We start from the raw sequence: 17,483 nt of genomic DNA, 5'->3' as shown, positions 1-17,483 counted from the left end.
TACTGTAAATGAATGAGACATTTATTTTTGTGCCAGCTCAACTACCAGTCTCAACAAGATTTGCATATATTTTGGCAAGTGTACTGCACAAGGTGGTAATAAAATAGGCCTTTTATATCTGAGTCTAATTTACTTCAGTTGTACTCATTAAAAATGTGTTTTCATGTGAAAGGAATTTCAGTAAGGGATAGTTTGAAAACAGAAACATCACAGAAATATTTGCTATACAGACAGTATCAAGAATTTTACAGCTGAGAAAGAGTTTTTTTTAAGGAAGAATTCCCAGGTTCTACAATGTAAGACTCCTGTTTTGTTGGTTTTTTAATCATTTTTAGGCTCAACATTGCAGGTTTAACTATTATACTTGATGTTAATAGCTGTATGTTTTTTCAAGTAACACAAAATATGGAGTAAAAAATCCAGTTCACTGTGTATTTTGCCATTTTCAGTGACATACCCACAGAAAAACTACCACAGAAGGCAAAAAATGTGCTCTACAAGGTCCTATGCAGTATAAATTCCTTTGCAATAGTAAGTGTTGGTATGGCTGAAGGTGTAATTTTAAACCCATTTTCTTTAAATGTGTAGAAAATCATGAGTGAAATGCTTCACGAGCAGTACTTTGGCTTTAAGAGGCTCGTAACATTGCATTTTATTGCGCATTAGGAACATGCTTCATCTAAACAAACAAACAAAAAAGAAAAGGCAACAAGAACAGCATGTTTAACCAAAGCTTAATCAAACAGGGTCAAGACTATGTCTTTGTCAAACCTGAATAAAAGCATCTGCCCAGTGTTATATGAACACACACTGAAGGATCAGGATTATTTTTTAATTGCATTTCTTAAGTCTTGGGTTTGCTCCTGTTTAAACTGTCTTAAGAATATATTGGACTGCTAATTGAAATAAGAGAAGAGCAATGAAAAGAATCCTGTCTTTCAGTTACCTTGCCTCCTTACTGAAGAGAAAAATGCAGAGGATCTAGCTTCGTCACCACAGCAATGCACAGTATCTGTAATACTGAAGCTGTTTCCAAAGATATAATGTAATTTTTCTTCAGAGATAAGAAACAAAGTCTTTTTGTGCCTAATGCATTTCAGGGATAAATACCATTTTTATATTTTGATAAGATGAAAAATAAAGGAAAAGAGGTGATTGACCACAAAGCTCTGACAGGCTGAATTAATTTTTATGAAACACAGCTATCAAATCATGCCCACACAGAAAATATTCTAACCTGAAAAAAAAAAAATTCCTATAGCCACGATGGCAAAATGATGGCTATCATGCTAGTATTTTTACTTTGACTAAGTACAGTATCTATTAGAAACCCCAACATTTCAGTTAGGGTTCAAGGTAATGTGCCAGTCACAGAGAGAAAAATCAAAAACTGCCTCAAATTGCATTCCCTACTTTCAAAACAGGTATGAGCTGCCTCACCACTTACAGCAGCCGACATACAGTTGCCTTTGCTGGTAATTTCAAGATGCACAGCACAAACTATCATTAATGATTTAGAAATGTACTAATTTGTGAAAGTATTATGTCACACAAGATAGCCAGCACCTAAGAACTTGTGAAAAATGCATTTCTTACAACTGAAATAACATTATTTAGCTTTATAATTAAAATTCTAGGAGAGAGAGAATAAGTTATTATGAAAATATATAGCTTTAATTTGCAGACATATAAACACTTTTGGTACATTACAGACATATGATGCAAGAAATCAAAATAATAATTTTTAAGCATAACACTAGTTTATCTTGTTCACACAGAGAAATTTGATGCAATCATCATACAAAAGATAGTTCTTAGCTCTTAAAATGAAGTGAAAGTAATACATCACTGATAAAATTGCTGCTTTGTTGCAGAGGATACAGCAAAGAATAAATTATCAAGAAAATATGCCACCAGTCTTACAAGTTAGATTCTGGATCTAATCCAAAATCAAAGCCAATGAAAAGGAGCCAGGAATGGTTGCCAAAAATCAGAAACAAGATCTTTCACATGAAATACCAATCCAGAAAGGAGCAACAGTCAGAATAAAAAAAGTCCTACAATTCCTTAGAATGTGAAGTGATTTTTGTTTTCATCTGGCAGATGAGATTCAGAAGTAACACATAACAAAAATCTACTGCACAACCCAACTGATGGAGTACTATTGACAGATTGCTCAAAGTACAAAAAAATACCACCACTTTTGTGACAACTAAGGATTTAGCCATTCCCTTTCTTCCTTGCATCTGGCATGTTTATGAGGATGAGGATGGGGCTCTGCTTTTATTTGCTTTAGGAAATATTAAATATAATTTTTCCATAAAAATGACCAGCAGATTGCTGGAGCAAATGATAATGAGAGTGGAATCTGGAGAAAAATGAATGATATGTCACAGCAGTTCAGATTCTCAATACAATATCTTGCATTCTTGCTCAACAGGAATTGCACTTCTTGTTAATGCCTCTTCTACCCTACTGTATAAGCTTTACTTGTGAGGTAATAAACATTCTGGTTTTCATTACTAGTGCATTTTAACATATTTATTCTTTTTATTATACATACATTGGGACAGACACTTCTTTTTTTTTTTTTTTTTGTAATGGTTAAATGTCTGTATGCCAATAGGTATTTTATATTAAAATCAATATATTTAAAATATATTCTGTTTATCTCATGGACAGTACCTTGAACAGTTCCCTGCTCAGGAGCATTTGATGCCCTCTCGTGGTTAAAAATACTTTTAAAACTTGAGTTTAAAAGAATCATCTTACCTTCACCCTTTTTATGTTCACTGATCTTATTGATTTATGAAAGCTGGAAATGATGTCCATGTTTTTATAGTCAGGGTGCTAGCTGTTAGTTACTAACGTTTCATAAAAAAGCTGTACACTGAAATTGAATTTAAAAAACTGTAAACAGCTATTTACAATTATAATATTAAGTTATAAATTAGCAGTCCTTCATTGCAACCTCTGTCAATACAACCTACAGCTAGGTGTTTTAGTGTCCTGCAGGGTTTTTCAAATGTTGGACTTATACACAAAGAAACATCAGATGTTAGAAATCTCCACTGGTTTCTTCTCCAACATGTGCAGGTTAATTCTTCCATTTAATGGGATTTGTACTTCCAAGTTTTCATCTGCTCTGTGATGCTTTTTCCCTTTTCTTAGACAAATGTAAATTCCCATCCCCGTTACTAAAGCAATTGAACCCAAGCTTATTATTGAAAGAGCTACCAAGGTAGGCATGCAGGACGCTGACTCCATTTTTTTATGTGTAGGCTCTATGGATATTTGTGGCTGCTTTTCTTCTACACTGATATCAGGCTCCTTCCTTAACAAGCTCTCGATGTAGCTCTCATTGCTGACGGTGTCATTGACAAAAAGGTTCACCATGACGGTGGAATGGAGAGGCTCCGGGTAGCCATGATCACTAACTTTTACAAGCAGCCGATAGAGGCCATAGTCATTCTGCATCAGTGTCTCTTCCAAGGTGATATTACCAGTTTTGGGGTCAATCCTAAACGACTCGGGTCGAGGGCCTCTCCTTCCTATGATACTGTAAGCTATGACTGCATTCATGCCAGTGTCCTTATCGACAGCATAGACCTCAGTGATGGGAGAGCCAGGAAGGGTAGAAGGAAGGACTAACAAGTAAGACATATTAGACTGAGGGAACAAGACCAAAGGAGGGTTGTCATTTATGTCCAGAAGAAGGATAGTTATTTTTGCTGTAGAAGACAGGGCAGGATCACCGCCATCAACTGCTTCAATCCACAGAACGTAGGAGCTTTGTTGCTCCCTGTCTAGGGAGACTTTAGCTCTCAAAACTCCTTTTCCAGTATCTATAACAAAAATATCGCTTCCGTTCAGAACTGAAAGGGCAACCCATCCATTTTGCCCTGCATCAGCATCTGTGACACTTATAACTCCAATTTCACCAAAGCCTGGAAAGTTTTCTGGCACAAAAAAGCTGAAATCCTTATTGATAAATCTTGGACTGTTATCATTTTTATCCAATACAGTGATGGTGACAGTTGCTATTGATTCTCTTGGAGGGAATCCAGAATCTACTGCTTTGACAGTGTATCTGTATTTCTCTTTTTCTTCTCTGTCCAGTTGGGTGGAAACTGTAAGAACTCCTGTGGTTTTATCTAGAGCAAAATAGGAAGGGGCATCAGGACCTAAGAAATAGGACACTTGCCCTCTTTCTCCACTGTCAGCATCAGTAGCATGAAGTTTGGTCAAAAAAGCATTGGGAACATTGTTCTCCTCAATGGACAATTCTATCAGCTGTTCAGAGAAAACTGGTGAATTGTCGTTGTCATCCAGAACCTGTACTTTGACAACTTTCTTGACATGAAATCCTTCAGAGTTCCACGCAACTACGGAGATTTCATACAGCTGCTGTGTCTCAAAGTCCAAAGGCTTCGTGGTCTCCAACAGGTATTCATTGTTGTATGGCTTGTACGGTGAAAGCCTGAAAGGCCCATCACCGTCCAAATAGCAACTGACTTTGTATTTTTCATCGGGGTCTTTGATGGTAAAAAATGCTATGGGTGTGTTGATAGGCTCAAGTTCCTTTAAGTAGACCACCCCTTCCACTTCATTAGCTATGAAACGAGGAACAACTTCAGGGGGCCTCATCATGACTTTGATGATGGTCACCAGCACCGTAATCACAGCAGGAATACAGCCAGGACCGTTGCCCAGTATGATCAGTCTGTGCAGCCTTGGAGTGTCCCCATCAACCTTAGTGGAGAGTGTGATGGCTCCTGTGCTTTCATTCAGATGGAACAAGTCTCTGGATGGCTGGGGGACTTTCTGGCTGTAGGAGTAGGTGATCTGGGCATTGGATCCAAGGTCCACGTCCACAGCGTGGACAGTAGCCACATGTGTTCCTAGGCTGGAATTCCCATAGAGAGTGACGTTGAGCTGCGAGTCATTGAACTGGGGGCAGTTGTCATTGATGTCACTGATGCCGATAGTGAGGGTGGCGCTGCCCACGAGTGGAGGAGTCCCCCCATCCTCAGCGACGATGACTGTCACATACTCATCCTGCGTCTCCCTGTCCAGTGCCCCCATAACAATCAGGTAGGGAGTCCTCTCCCCGTTCTCATTCTCCTCCACATCCAGGGTGAAGACACCATAGTTATCTCGCAGGCGGTAGGTCTGGACACCATTGGTGCCCATGTCAGGGTCAAGGGCGGGGTGCTCGATGGCCAGGCGGGTGTTCACAGGCGCATTCTCAGGCACCGAGAGGCGGATGTGGGGCACAGGGAAGCGGGGCGCATTGTCGTTGACATCACGGATAGCAATTTTTACCTTCACCAGGCGAAAGTACTCCTGTGGCAGTACCAGCACATCCAGCAGCAGTAGGCATGACTCTGGTGAGGGGGAGGAAGAGGAGACAGCAGCCGATGCCCCGAAGATGGTGGCCCCACTGCTTTCCACGCATAGAGCTTCCCGGTCTATCTCCACCGCTGAGGTGTGCAGCTCTCCGGAGCGGTTGTCCAGCTGCACATACTGTCCTCCCAAGCCATGGGAGGCCAGGGTGAAGGAGAGTGGGGGCTGCAGAGACGCAGCTTGCTGGCTGCCAGCCGTTGGGAGCCGCAGGTCACGGGCCAGGCTGCCAATGAGGACCCCAGCAGGCAGCCCCTCGTTGAGGCTGTAGAACAGCTCAGTGGCACGGCTGTAACTGGCAAAGCAGTTGAAAGGCCCAACGAAGAGCAGGAAGAGGAGCAAGTGCTGAGAAGAGAGAAGCACAGGGGTGTGAGGAAGGGCTGGCGCTTCCCCCCGCCCACTCCCTCCCCCACTGCCACTTCGAGCAGCGAGTGCTGCATCTGCAACATGAATCCATCCTCCCTCTCCCCACCGTCCTCCCAGTACAGCAGCTACTTCCAGGGCATCACCATCTGTACCCTCCAGGCAACACCAGCTGCATTCCCCACAGCAAATACGCAGTGCCAGGATGGCCCGGGGGCACCCTGCCTCCCCCCGCCCCCCAGCAGCACTTGCGCCCCGACGTGCCATTTTCCCTCTTGCCCCCGCCCCAAGCTTGCCCGTCTCACCAGGGGCACTTTTCCTCCCAACAACAAGCGCATCCCAAACCGAGGCATCCCCTAGCGCATCCCCTAGCACATCCCCAAACATTTGCTCGCCCCCTTCCCCTTCCACAGCAGAAATACGGAACACGTCCCTCGCAGCTCCTACCCCCAGCCCGTCCCGAAAGCTGTTTTTGCCCGCAGGTTCACGGGTCCCGCGGTGCAGCGGGGAGGCGGCCCGCTCCGCGGAGCCCGCGGGGGTCCCGGCGGAGGTGCCGCGCGCCGGGAGGGGGGGTCTCTGCCTCCCGCGGCCGCGGAGCCGGCGGCTCCAGCCCAGCCGTGACGGGTCCCCGGGCACCCCCACAGAGTCCCTCTGCTGCCGGCGGAGACCGCGAGGTGCGCAGGAGCCGCGGAGCGGAGGGGCTGCGCGGAGCAAGTTGCCCGCGCTGGCGAGCGTGTCGCCCGCTGCACACAGATGCTCCCCGAAAGTAACTTCAAGCATCGTCTCCACGGAGGAAATTTTTTCCCCTTCCCTTCTTTCTAATCACCCATTCGCTTTTCATCGGCTCTTTGCCATAACCCGGCAGCAGCAACAAATATAAACTTTTCGCGGCTGCCCCGATCTTTGGAGAGAAGAAGACCCAACAAACATATCCACGCATACACGGTCTGGTTTGTTTGATTGTTTTCTTGGGTGATTTTTAGCCAATTTATTGCCAATTTCGCTGCTGCGTGCGAAGTCGGGCTCGGGTGGCCGGACGCGGCGCGTCCCCCCCTCCCTCCGCCCGGCCCTCACCTGCAGGCTGCCGCGGGCGCCGGAGCTGCCGCGACCGCCCGGGGGCCCCATGCCCGGCCACCGCTGCCGCCGCCGGCTGCGCCCCGGCAGCCCGCCCGCTCCGCCGCCCGCCCGGCGCTCCGGCTCCCCGCGGCTGCCCATTCCCCCGCCGCCGCTGCCGCCGCCGCCGCCGCCGCGCTGGGCTGGGCTGGGATGTGCGCGCCGCCCAGGACACTCCCCCTCCGCCGCGGGAAGGGCCGGAGCGGGGGAACAGTCACGGGCTCGGCCGGGAGGGGGGCGGGCGGGCGAGACGCGGGGGCGCGTCCGCCGAGGCTGCGGCAGCGCCGCGGGCAGCGGGCAGGGAGCGCCGCGGGCAGGGAGGGAAGCGGGCAGGGAGGGAAGCGGCCGCTGTACCGAGCCCAGCGGAGAGCGGGGATATTGGGAGTGTGTGTGCTCGCCCGGACAGCGCTGGGACCAGGGAAAGAAGGTAGACCCGTCTAGAAACTATAGGCAGGAAAAAGATATTAAAAATGAACATAAACTCGGCTTGTTCTTCGTCTGTAGAAAGCGGACGGAGAGCGACTTTTAACACGGGCCGATAGTCATCGGACAAGTGGAGCAGTTTTGAACTAAAAGAGGACAGATTTAAATGAGGTGTTAAGGCAGAAATTGTTTACTCTGAGAGTGGTGTGGCACTGGAACAAGTTGCCCAGAGAACCTGCAGGTGCCCTATTCCTGGACATGTTCAAGGCCAGATTGGATGGGGCCCTGAGCAACCTAATCTGGTGGGTGGCATCCCTGCTCTTGACCGGGGGGATTGGAACTAAGATGATATTTAAATTTGCTTCCAACCCAAACCATTCTGAGATTCTGTGTTGTGGCGTGAGTGTCAGCAGGCAAATCGAGAATTAACAGCTGCACTGGCATTGCGGAGCCTTGGTAGATTGAGCAGCTTGTTCCTGCACGAAATGAAAGTCATGTTTTTGAAGAGATTGTAAGCATTTGATTGGTGGAAAGAGTGTCCTGCTGAATTAGAGCAGCAACTACGATTTGCTGCTGGCTAAGAACTCAAAGGTCCTCTGAGGCAGAAAATTAATGTTTTCATTTTATAGTCTCTGGTCACTATTGGCTAGACTATAAGCCTGCCATAGAACTTGATGTGAAATCATCAAAACTCAGGAAACTTTAGATAGCTCAAGACCAATTACACATTAATTTAACATGTTGGACTATCAAAAGGATTGCTAACCTCCCCAGCATTACTTACGCTGTCTGTCTGAAACATCTCAAATAGAATTTTACATGTCCATCTTTAGCCTGAAAGTGCTCAATGGTCTGAATCCAGGCTACTGCTGAAAGCTTGAGTGCTGGGACTCTCAAGCACAGTGGAGCTGCCCTTTGCAGAGGTAATGTTTGTGTGGGAGTTGAAACTCACTAAATCACAGTGCCTGAAGACCACCTTAAGTGTCTCCATGCGCAGTGGCAAGCACAGTGTGTAGGCATTTCTTGTCAGCTAGGCACTAAAAACATAGAGCACAGCAAAATATTCTCCTTCAGTTAAAAGAAAAATTACTCTTCCCTTTTCCTTTTCCAATTCCATGAGACAAACTCCATGTCCAATCCAAAGCAAAGAAGCAAAACCCAGTGTAATTGGAATCCCAGTCCAAAACCAACTTAATGCCTGAGTCTTTTGTAAAACTGCATCTTTCAAAAGCAAATAAGTGAAACATACAAAACATATTGTCTAGCAACTCTTGGGATGTTCTTGGGTGTTGTGAGGATGAGAGCTGTGGCACAAACTTCATAGCATATAATAGAATAGAATAGAATAGAATAGAACAGAACAGAATAGAAACAAAAACTTCCAAGACTGACTTTCTCTGGGACTGTAAATAAATCATATTAATTCCTTTGTCCCATATTCTCCATCCTTGAAATATAAATAGTGCAATACTGTTTGTCTGAATTAGAGCTTTACCTCTTACTTGCTAAAGTAAATGGCAGTGGAATCAGGCTCTGCTTTATTCAGTGAAACTCTTGGAAATATACTGTGATTTCAATAACCATTTCATCCCAAAATGACATTAGCACAATAATCATATGTGAGCTAAACAATAAAGCATTATGGTACTAAAAAAAAGGTTTGGATTTATTTATTATTCATTAATCTCTAGGGTTTTGAAACCACTCAGTATGTACCGCCCTTATAAATTGTTTATATCTTTGCCATTCATTTCTAGCACAAATAGAACAGACAATGCAATGTATACAGTTCAGAGTGAACATGTATAATTCAAGAAAGAAACCAAACTACTGAAGCCCTTTACTAAATTCTCATCCATATGCACTGTTCTGAACATTGCTTGGTGTTAAAGGTGCCCATAAACTCAATCCTGTTTAAGGTAGTTTGACTGAACATGCCTGGCAGATGCTTTTAGTTGACTCACATCTGCTTTAATTTTATTCATTTCAACAGAAATATTGACTCATTTGGATTTCAGTCAGATTTTGACACTGATTTATGTGGAGTTAAAATTCGTAGACACTATAATTTTAGTTTTAGTGAATTGGCAGTCTACTCATGAATGAGTCTGAAGTCCCTACAAAATTCTACTGTTAAGTTTTGGTTTTTGTTTCTCTGATGTCACAGTTTCCTCTTATGTTATTTCTTCCCCTTATGCTTTTGGAATTACTGACCTATTCCTACACCATTTTTCATACTATTACAGTCACTGCACTTCCCTTGGGCCACTGATAGGGTAAATGATGACTTTACTATTATAGTATTCAGGTTTTCATTATACTTGATGACTTTTGTTTTATTAAAGCACAGGTGTAACAGAAGAATTAAAAGTTTTGTGGAGCATCTGCTACCTCTATAATATTTTATTTTGTTAGGCACCAGAATCATCAAGTAAGTCTTAAAGGCTCCTTGAAGACTAATGTGTCTAATAAATCTCCTGGTTAAGAGTACTCCAGCCTGTTTAAGGAGAAGTACTCCAGCTGTGTGTGGGATATGGAATGAGGGGTGTGAGAGAAACAGCAGTATTGAAAAGATACCAGAATGGCTCCTTCACTCATTATTTTGGGGGAAAAACCCCTTTCAAAGTTTTAGGAAAACATTGAACTGATTTAATTATATACCGAGGTTTGTTTTCTGGGACAAAGATGTTAGCAATTTATGAGCCTAATTCCATTCAACCACATGTAGATAAACATATCTTTTTAACTTGCATCTTACTACATAAAATCTGGTTATCACTGCATCCAAGATTCATGTTGCAGTTAGTGATTCAGAAGGAGCAAGTGAGAGCATTTCTGTGGGATTCCTGATTTTCTCAAGTATGTCACAAACTGCAAGTCTGAGATCTAGTGACAAGCCCTCCAAGAAGTGTCATAGTTATTGATAAATAGATCAGACAGAAAAAGTACATTATTGGTATGGTAAAAATAGAGTATTTATTTTACTTTATCCTGAATAAAGAACATAGGTATTGATACTCAATTCAAATGCTTTGTGTTTGTGGGCAGAGTTCCAGTGACAGATGGGAGCCTTCCCAGGTGATTCATTCAGGACCATCACTTCTGAAAGAGAATATCAAATAGTATCTTTTGGCATGGCTGGCAACTGTGGCCAACTTTTACAAGAGACAGGGATGCAGGGACATTTTGCCCCTGAATCTAGCAAAAAGCTCTCTGCTACAACCTGTGGTTGCACAGAGAAAGATTGTGACATGAGATTTCCCCATCAGTGAAATTTAACTGATTCAGATGAAAAATTTTTTCAGATTCCAGTCAGTGTGATACTTTGAGACATGTGCTCTTCAGTGGGGAAACAGTCCCATTTTTCAGTGAAAGCCCTGGTGTGAGTATTGATTTCTAGTCACAGGAAATCTAAGAAAGACCCATAACTAACAGACTACCACTTCACTGAAGATTTTAAACTGCAGGAGATACAGGGCAAGTAAAAGAGATCTTTTTAACTTTTAGCAATATACACTTTTTATTGTTTTGCTGCTCAGTAAGGAAAATGCCTTACATGCTGAACTTCCTGTGCAGGGTGGTGGATTACAGTGTGAAAGACTCTTATGAATATTAGATAGTGACCTTTCTTGCAGAAGTACTGAGCATCTGGCACTCGTGCTTTACTGAAAGCTGTGATCATTCTGTGTCACTGTAGATCAGACCTAGCATGATCATTCCGTTCTCGGCACAGAGCAGGAGAGGGACCCTGGCACTGCTTTCCCTTGTGTCACTGTAAGGCAGCACAAACTCTGGGTCCAGCTTGAATAAAGCAACAGTCGAACTGGAAAGTGGATGACTCTTTGGGGTTTGTATCACTCAAATCTCCAGTCACCCTTTCAAAGAGCTGGTTCTCGAAAGCTCTCGCAAGGTGAGCCTGCAAGGTTGTGCGCAACAGCTTTTCATGAACAAAACTCTACTGTGGTCATGACAACCTTACAAGAAAGTAGCTAAAGTGTGAAAGCAGTTTCTAAACTTTATGAAGGAATACCCCATGAGGCAAAGTGGTGTTTGATAGGAAAGCTGACAAAGGTGGATGAGATTTTCCCGTCTGGTTAGCTTAGTGCCTGTTGGGGACTGCTATGTTGAAGTATCACAAATCAGAGCTGATAAACCGAGGCAGAGAAAAGAGACTTGAGGGGAAAAATGCCTCCTGCAGTCTCTAAACCAAGTATTTGACACATTTGACCAACTTCTTCCTCAGGTTCTTTTGAGGTTTCATAGAAGTACGGTTCTTTCGTTATGATGTTTTGCATATGTCTCCATGCATTTTGTGCTTTTCTTATTATCTGGAAAAATGTCAATATAGCCCAGCAGTGAGAAAGATATATATATATATATATATATATATATATATATATATATATATACACATATATATATTTTATATATATATATATATTCAATATATTTTAAGTCTGATCACAACTTTATTTTCAAAAGAAACCTAATTTAAAATTTATTAACTAAGTATAGTTTTCCAAAATATAAGAGGAAGGAAGACTTTAACTCAGATTATATTCCAGCACATCTTTTTACCAGAGTTTTTTATACTGTGTTTCACAGCATGTGAACATTTGCTTTCACTGACTTCTTGTGTAAGGCTTAAAATAATAATGAAACAACTCTTGTTTAGTAAAAGCCAGAGCACAAGCTGAGCTATAGTAATAATATGACACTCCTAAAATTATTAATACCGTAAGTGTTTCATTACAGTCCTTATCACATTAGTTTAGGGACAGCATTTCAGCTTCTGCCAGCTCACTGTGTACATAATGTCTGCAAGTTATGAGAGTGTCATGAATATGTAGATATTCCTTAATTGACTTCTCATTGACATTAAGCCATGGCTTCTGAGCTGAAGTGGTAAGCTTTTAGTGCCAGAAGCCACCTCTGAGGGGAGAGCACTGCTCACAGCAATGGAGGACAATGCACTGAAGAAGCCCTGTGATATGCCAGGTTGCCCACACATCAAGACATGAGTGTCAGATAGTTCTTCTAAGCCAGCTAACAACAGTCTGCAATCCCATTCAGTTTTCTGTGATGAAAATGGTTAGACAGTGGATATAGAGCAGAGCAGTTTTCCTCTGATTGCAGTAGCTCCAATGATATTTCAGCCTTTCTTTGTTTCTATGAAACAGGCAGTTGTATGTTTCCTTGTATGTGTATTTTTCCTTGTCAGTATGCATTTTTTTCCTGAAGTGCTTAGCTCTGCTCTGAAAAACATACCATATATTGTAGCTTAACCTGAGCTCCTTGGCAATAGGCGATGGACATTTTCTTTCCTTGACAATAAATTATTACATGATTTTTCCAAGGGCCAGATTCTGTCAGCTTCCCTCAGTCTATATTCAGGTAAAAATTCTGAATTAGCTGCTAGCTGTAATTCCCTAATTGTTAGCTTATTCCTTGCTCACCAAAATTCATAAATAACACAAAAAGTTTTTTATTGAATTCAGGATAATTACTATCTGTCCTGGGATTTGGTCCAAATTGCATCTTTTATTTCACCAAGTGGATTGACCAACTCCTATTGGGATTTAACACATTTTTATGTCTGTGATGAAATGAAGACAGTAAAACCAAACAACTTAATGCCTAAGCTACTTTTTAGATAAAAGGAAAATATTCTGGCCTTATGCTTCAGAAATCTTGCAACTGATAGAAGCTTTATTATTCATGTTATCATTCTGACCACTCAGGTCCCATACTGAGATAAGAGACAATAATGTTTTCTCTGCAGAGGCCCTGGTTTCCCTTGGCAGAGCTGAACAAATAGTTGGAGCCAAACCTGTTCTGAGTTTCATCCAAATACGGATTTTCCTGAGTGTGTAAAAGCCTTTGGTCAGATCAAAACCATACTTCTGTCTTGTTCAAATTTTGTATGTAGTGAAAAGAGAGTATTCATTAGAAAGAGTGGGATTTGCTTGCTCTAACTTTGCTGTCTCAAAATCAGGCATTCAGTCTAGGGCATTTTTTTCTTCCTGAGATATAGACATTTCCAGGGTATGTAAGTGAAAAGCAGAGGTGTCTAAAACAAGTGAGACAAATTGTTTTCTGCTTCTCTCTCAACTAAAAATTCAGGCTAGAGTGAGAAGCTTTAATGTACATGCTTAAATTTTATCTGTTTAAAAGTAGATTGTGGAGAAAGAGAAAGCTGAGTGTACAGGCACAGTATTATATTGCAGATGTGACTTTAAGCCATACTCTTTAAAATAATCAGCAATATTCTTTGAGACTACTGTTAAGTCTAAAAAGCCTAAATGTAGGACACCAGCACCTCGTTTCTCACAAATTATCAATCAAGACATATTTACAGATGCTACATCTCACACAATAATTACATCTGACAGAGGAAAAAAAAAGGTGATCTATCCCTAACAGAGTTTCAGAAAGTAAAATTCATTATATACATTATTATTTTAAGTACTAGCTTTATTCACCAGACATCACTTTTTCTTCATACTTATACACTGTATCTCAGATAGTGAAGAAAATTATTTGTAGGAAGTTGATGTTTGAAGTTTTTATCCACAATAAGATAGCACTTTCATTTGACAAATTTGAGATTATATTTCTTTTAGCAGCACTGAAATATCAAATATTTGGCAACTTCTCTATTCCTACTTCTGCACATGTCTGCAACTCCATGTAAAAACCATTTGGTTAAAGAAATCAAAAAGTGAGCAAGAAGTTCAATAAAAGTCAAAAGGAATTTCCCTCAGCATATAATAAAATTATCTAGTTTTACTTCTTCATACACTGACTTTCTTCAGGGAAAAAAAAGAATTTATACGTTTTGTTGAAAAATGAAAGTGCATAATTTATGGAAAAATGTGCAGCCTCTATGCAAGGGTAAAACCTTTTTCTCTTTATTTATGGTAATATGGGATTGTGAAGGAAACACCAATTCATGCAAATTTCTATTTCAAATTTTACTGTAGTAATGTACTCTCTAATGTTACAGTGTCAACAGCATAACCAGCATGTTAGTGTTTTCCCTATTCCTTAGGGATATAAAAAGCTCAATTTCAATTGTCTACCCAATGAACAAGAGCATAGAACTGCTAGCTGGAATAGCTTTTACATGGGAGATTGCTTTTCTGGTACATCTCTTCAAAAATTGATATGTGCATAAATAGAACACCTATGTATAGAATATGGATTGTAAGTAAATTGACTGAGAAGATTTTAAAGCAGAGAAAAAAATTAACCATTCAAGGAATCTGACAGTAATGGGAACTGAATACATCCTGATTTGAATTGTGTGCATTGTGATGCAAAGACAGAAAAATTAAAATGTCTCTGCTGTATTTTCTGTATGTTATGCAAGGTATTTGTCTACATAGGGTCTTTGAAAATAAAATACTTTTCCTGAATTAATCCTTTATTTGATAGTAAGTGATTAATATATCTTTTTAAAATATTAAGCAATGCAGGAGGAGATACTTGTAAAGTGAACTATTGAAAAGAAACATTTTTTCCCTCTATCCAATATTAATTCATGTTTTGTTCTGATCAGTCTGAAATTTTAAGGATTATGTTTACTCTTTTAATGAGTGAAAGTAGAAAGATCAGCTTCTGAAAAAACATAGTCACCATTGGGTTAAATACAAATTCTTTAATGTTGAAACCATTGTGTTGAGGTATTAAGACCCTTAAGTGTCTTAATGTCTGATATGTATGCTATATATATATCCAGCATGTATGTTACTAATTTTTAGTGAGCAAATCTCCTCCTCAGACCTGGATTGCCATGCTTGACCTTCTGCAACAGTAACATCCATCTCTCACCTTTCATTCAGCACAATCTGATACTAGTTTTTGTAAATGTACACACAGTTGTTTCCACATAAAATAATGTAATGAATATTGATTTTTTTTGTTGTTTTTTAAAGACATACAATTATACTTGGTTTTACTTCACAATGGTCTATTGATTTGTATTTAGTTATTAGACATTCATCCATTCCCTTCTTGTTTCATGATTATAGCTTTATTGTCACCAAAATCATAACCAGATTAAAACCTGACCTGTCTGACATAGACTGTTATTTGTGTGTGTGTGTTTGTGTGTGTGTGTGGGTCTTGGAAAATGGAACATAAAAAAAAATTGAAAATGTTCTATTGAGTGTTGCTAGTTCCACTGCAGGTCAATCATTACTATGGGTCAATGGAAATAATAATAGTTATTACAGGTCACTGAACTTTGTAACATCAGTGGCTTTGCACTGTTCAGAAACTATTTTTAGAATTTATAAAAGGAGTTCAAGTTCATGAACTTTTTTCTTCAGTAATTTTTACCCATTGCAAGTTTCAAGGTTGTTGTCATTTTAAAGTGAAAGCTGCAGGGAGAACCCTCCAGCATCAAGACCTCCCACCAACTTGGGATGGATGCTTTTTCTCCCTTTAATGTACTTGAGAAGTTCATGCTATAGGGTAGGATTCAAAACAGCTTGTTAGTTGATCAAGGAGTCACTTAAAATTATCATAGTCTCTGTGAAGTATCCAAAGCTCCCTTGAGAGAAATATCATGGAATTTTACTCACCAAATATGTCTTACAACTGGCTTGTTTTCTTAAAGCCACAGATTACCATGACTGGACATTGAAGTATCAAAGACCCTTTGACTCAGCAAGGAGGCTTCACCTTTACCTGAGGGATCAAGGAATAGGAAATATCTTTTTTTTTAAAGACTCCAGTAATGGCAGATGAGCTGCCAATCCATTTTTGTTAAATAGGCTGATATTAGAGCTTTACTGATGATATGCTTTCTGGACTTTCTTCTGAGACAGTAACTTAGACCGAGAGAAATTTCATAGGAGTGTTATGAGGACGATGAGGCAGAGTGCCAAGGAGTTAGCAAAGCCTTAACTGTTATTATTTAGTTATATTTGGCTATTTCCACGTTATATGTAGAATTTAGGTGGGATTATATGTAGAATTTTGCTTCTCAGCGCGCTTGTGAGATTAGATTCCTTTCTGAGTTTCCTAACTTTCTACTGGTAGACCATGTATTCTTCACACATGGTCTGGGCAGACACCTAATTATTCCACTTCTTGATCAAGACCTAAGCAACTATGGTGAATTTATGTTGTCTAGATGCCAGGTGCCTACCAAAATTGCTCTATCTTTCCCCTCCTCAGCTGGACAAGGGAAAATGGATGTAACAAAAGGTTTGAGCATCAAGATAAAGACAGGGAGAGGTCACTCACCAATTGCCATCATATGGTAAACAGATTCAACCTAGGGAAAATTAATTTAATATATTACCAATCAATTCAGATGAAGGTAATGAAAATAAGAACTTAATCTTAAAACATCTTCCCCCCACCCCTTTCTTCTTCCTGGGTTCAACTTCACTCCTGAATTCTCTACCTGTTCCGCTCCAGCAGCCCAGAGCATGGAAAATGGGGGCTGCAGTCAGTTCATCACATGTTGTCTCTGCCACACCTTCCTTCTTAGTAGGAGGACTCCTCACACCCTTCCCCTGCTCCATTGTGGGGTCCCTTCCAGAGGAGACAGTTCTCCATGAACTTCTTCAGTGTGATTCCCTTCCACAGGCTGCAGTTCTTCATGAAATGCTCCAGAGTGGGTCCCTTCCATGGGCTGCAGGGACACAGCCTGGCTCACCATGGTCTGCACCGTGGGTTGCAGGAGAATCTCTGCTCCAGAGCCTGGAGAACCTCCTCCCCCTTCTGCAACAACCTTGGTTTCTTCAGGGCTGTTTCTCCTGCACATTCTCACTCTTTGCTACTGGCTGAAGTTGCTTTTGGGCAGGTTTTTCCCCTTCTTGTTAAATCTGTTATCCCAGAGGTACTATCACCACTATCACTGATGGCCAGCAGTGGGTCCATCTTGGAGCTGGCATTGTCTCTGCTGCATATGGAGGAAGCTTCTGGCAGCTTTTAGTGGAAGTTCCTGCTGTAGATGCACACTGCCAAAATCTTGCCATGCAAACCCAACACAGCACCTCACATGGCTGTGCATTTAGCCTCAGAGCTGGGTGTTACTGGGTTTTCAGGAGGTTCAGTGGGTGAACTTAACACTGCACCCTAAAATCAACATATTGGCTCTGATTTGAACGACTAGAACTGAAAAGATAGCTCTGATGTTGCTGGGGCTAATTAATATAAAGTTG

General features: G+C 41.3%; 1 protein-coding gene across 1 annotated transcript; it reads right to left on the bottom strand.

The window, feature by feature from the left end:
* Positions 1-1,648: 1,648 nt before the first annotated feature.
* On the bottom strand, positions 1,649-6,915 carry PCDH20 (protocadherin 20). The gene is made up of 2 exons (XM_036391247.2): positions 6,841-6,915; positions 1,649-5,748 (listed from the first exon to the last, which is right to left on the bottom strand). Exons 1-2 carry the CDS (start codon positions 6,889-6,891, stop codon positions 3,052-3,054), a joined length of 2,748 nt encoding a protein of 915 aa, XP_036247140.1. The 5' UTR covers positions 6,892-6,915; the 3' UTR covers positions 1,649-3,051.
* Positions 6,916-17,483: the final 10,568 nt, after the last annotated feature.

Source organism: Molothrus ater, chromosome 2 (assembly GCF_012460135.2).
Source record: "Molothrus ater isolate BHLD 08-10-18 breed brown headed cowbird chromosome 2, BPBGC_Mater_1.1, whole genome shotgun sequence".
In the NCBI taxonomy this organism is placed as follows: domain Eukaryota; kingdom Metazoa; phylum Chordata; class Aves; order Passeriformes; family Icteridae; genus Molothrus; species Molothrus ater.
Note: the sequence above shows the minus strand (reverse complement) of the source record. Positions and strands in the feature narration are given on the sequence as shown.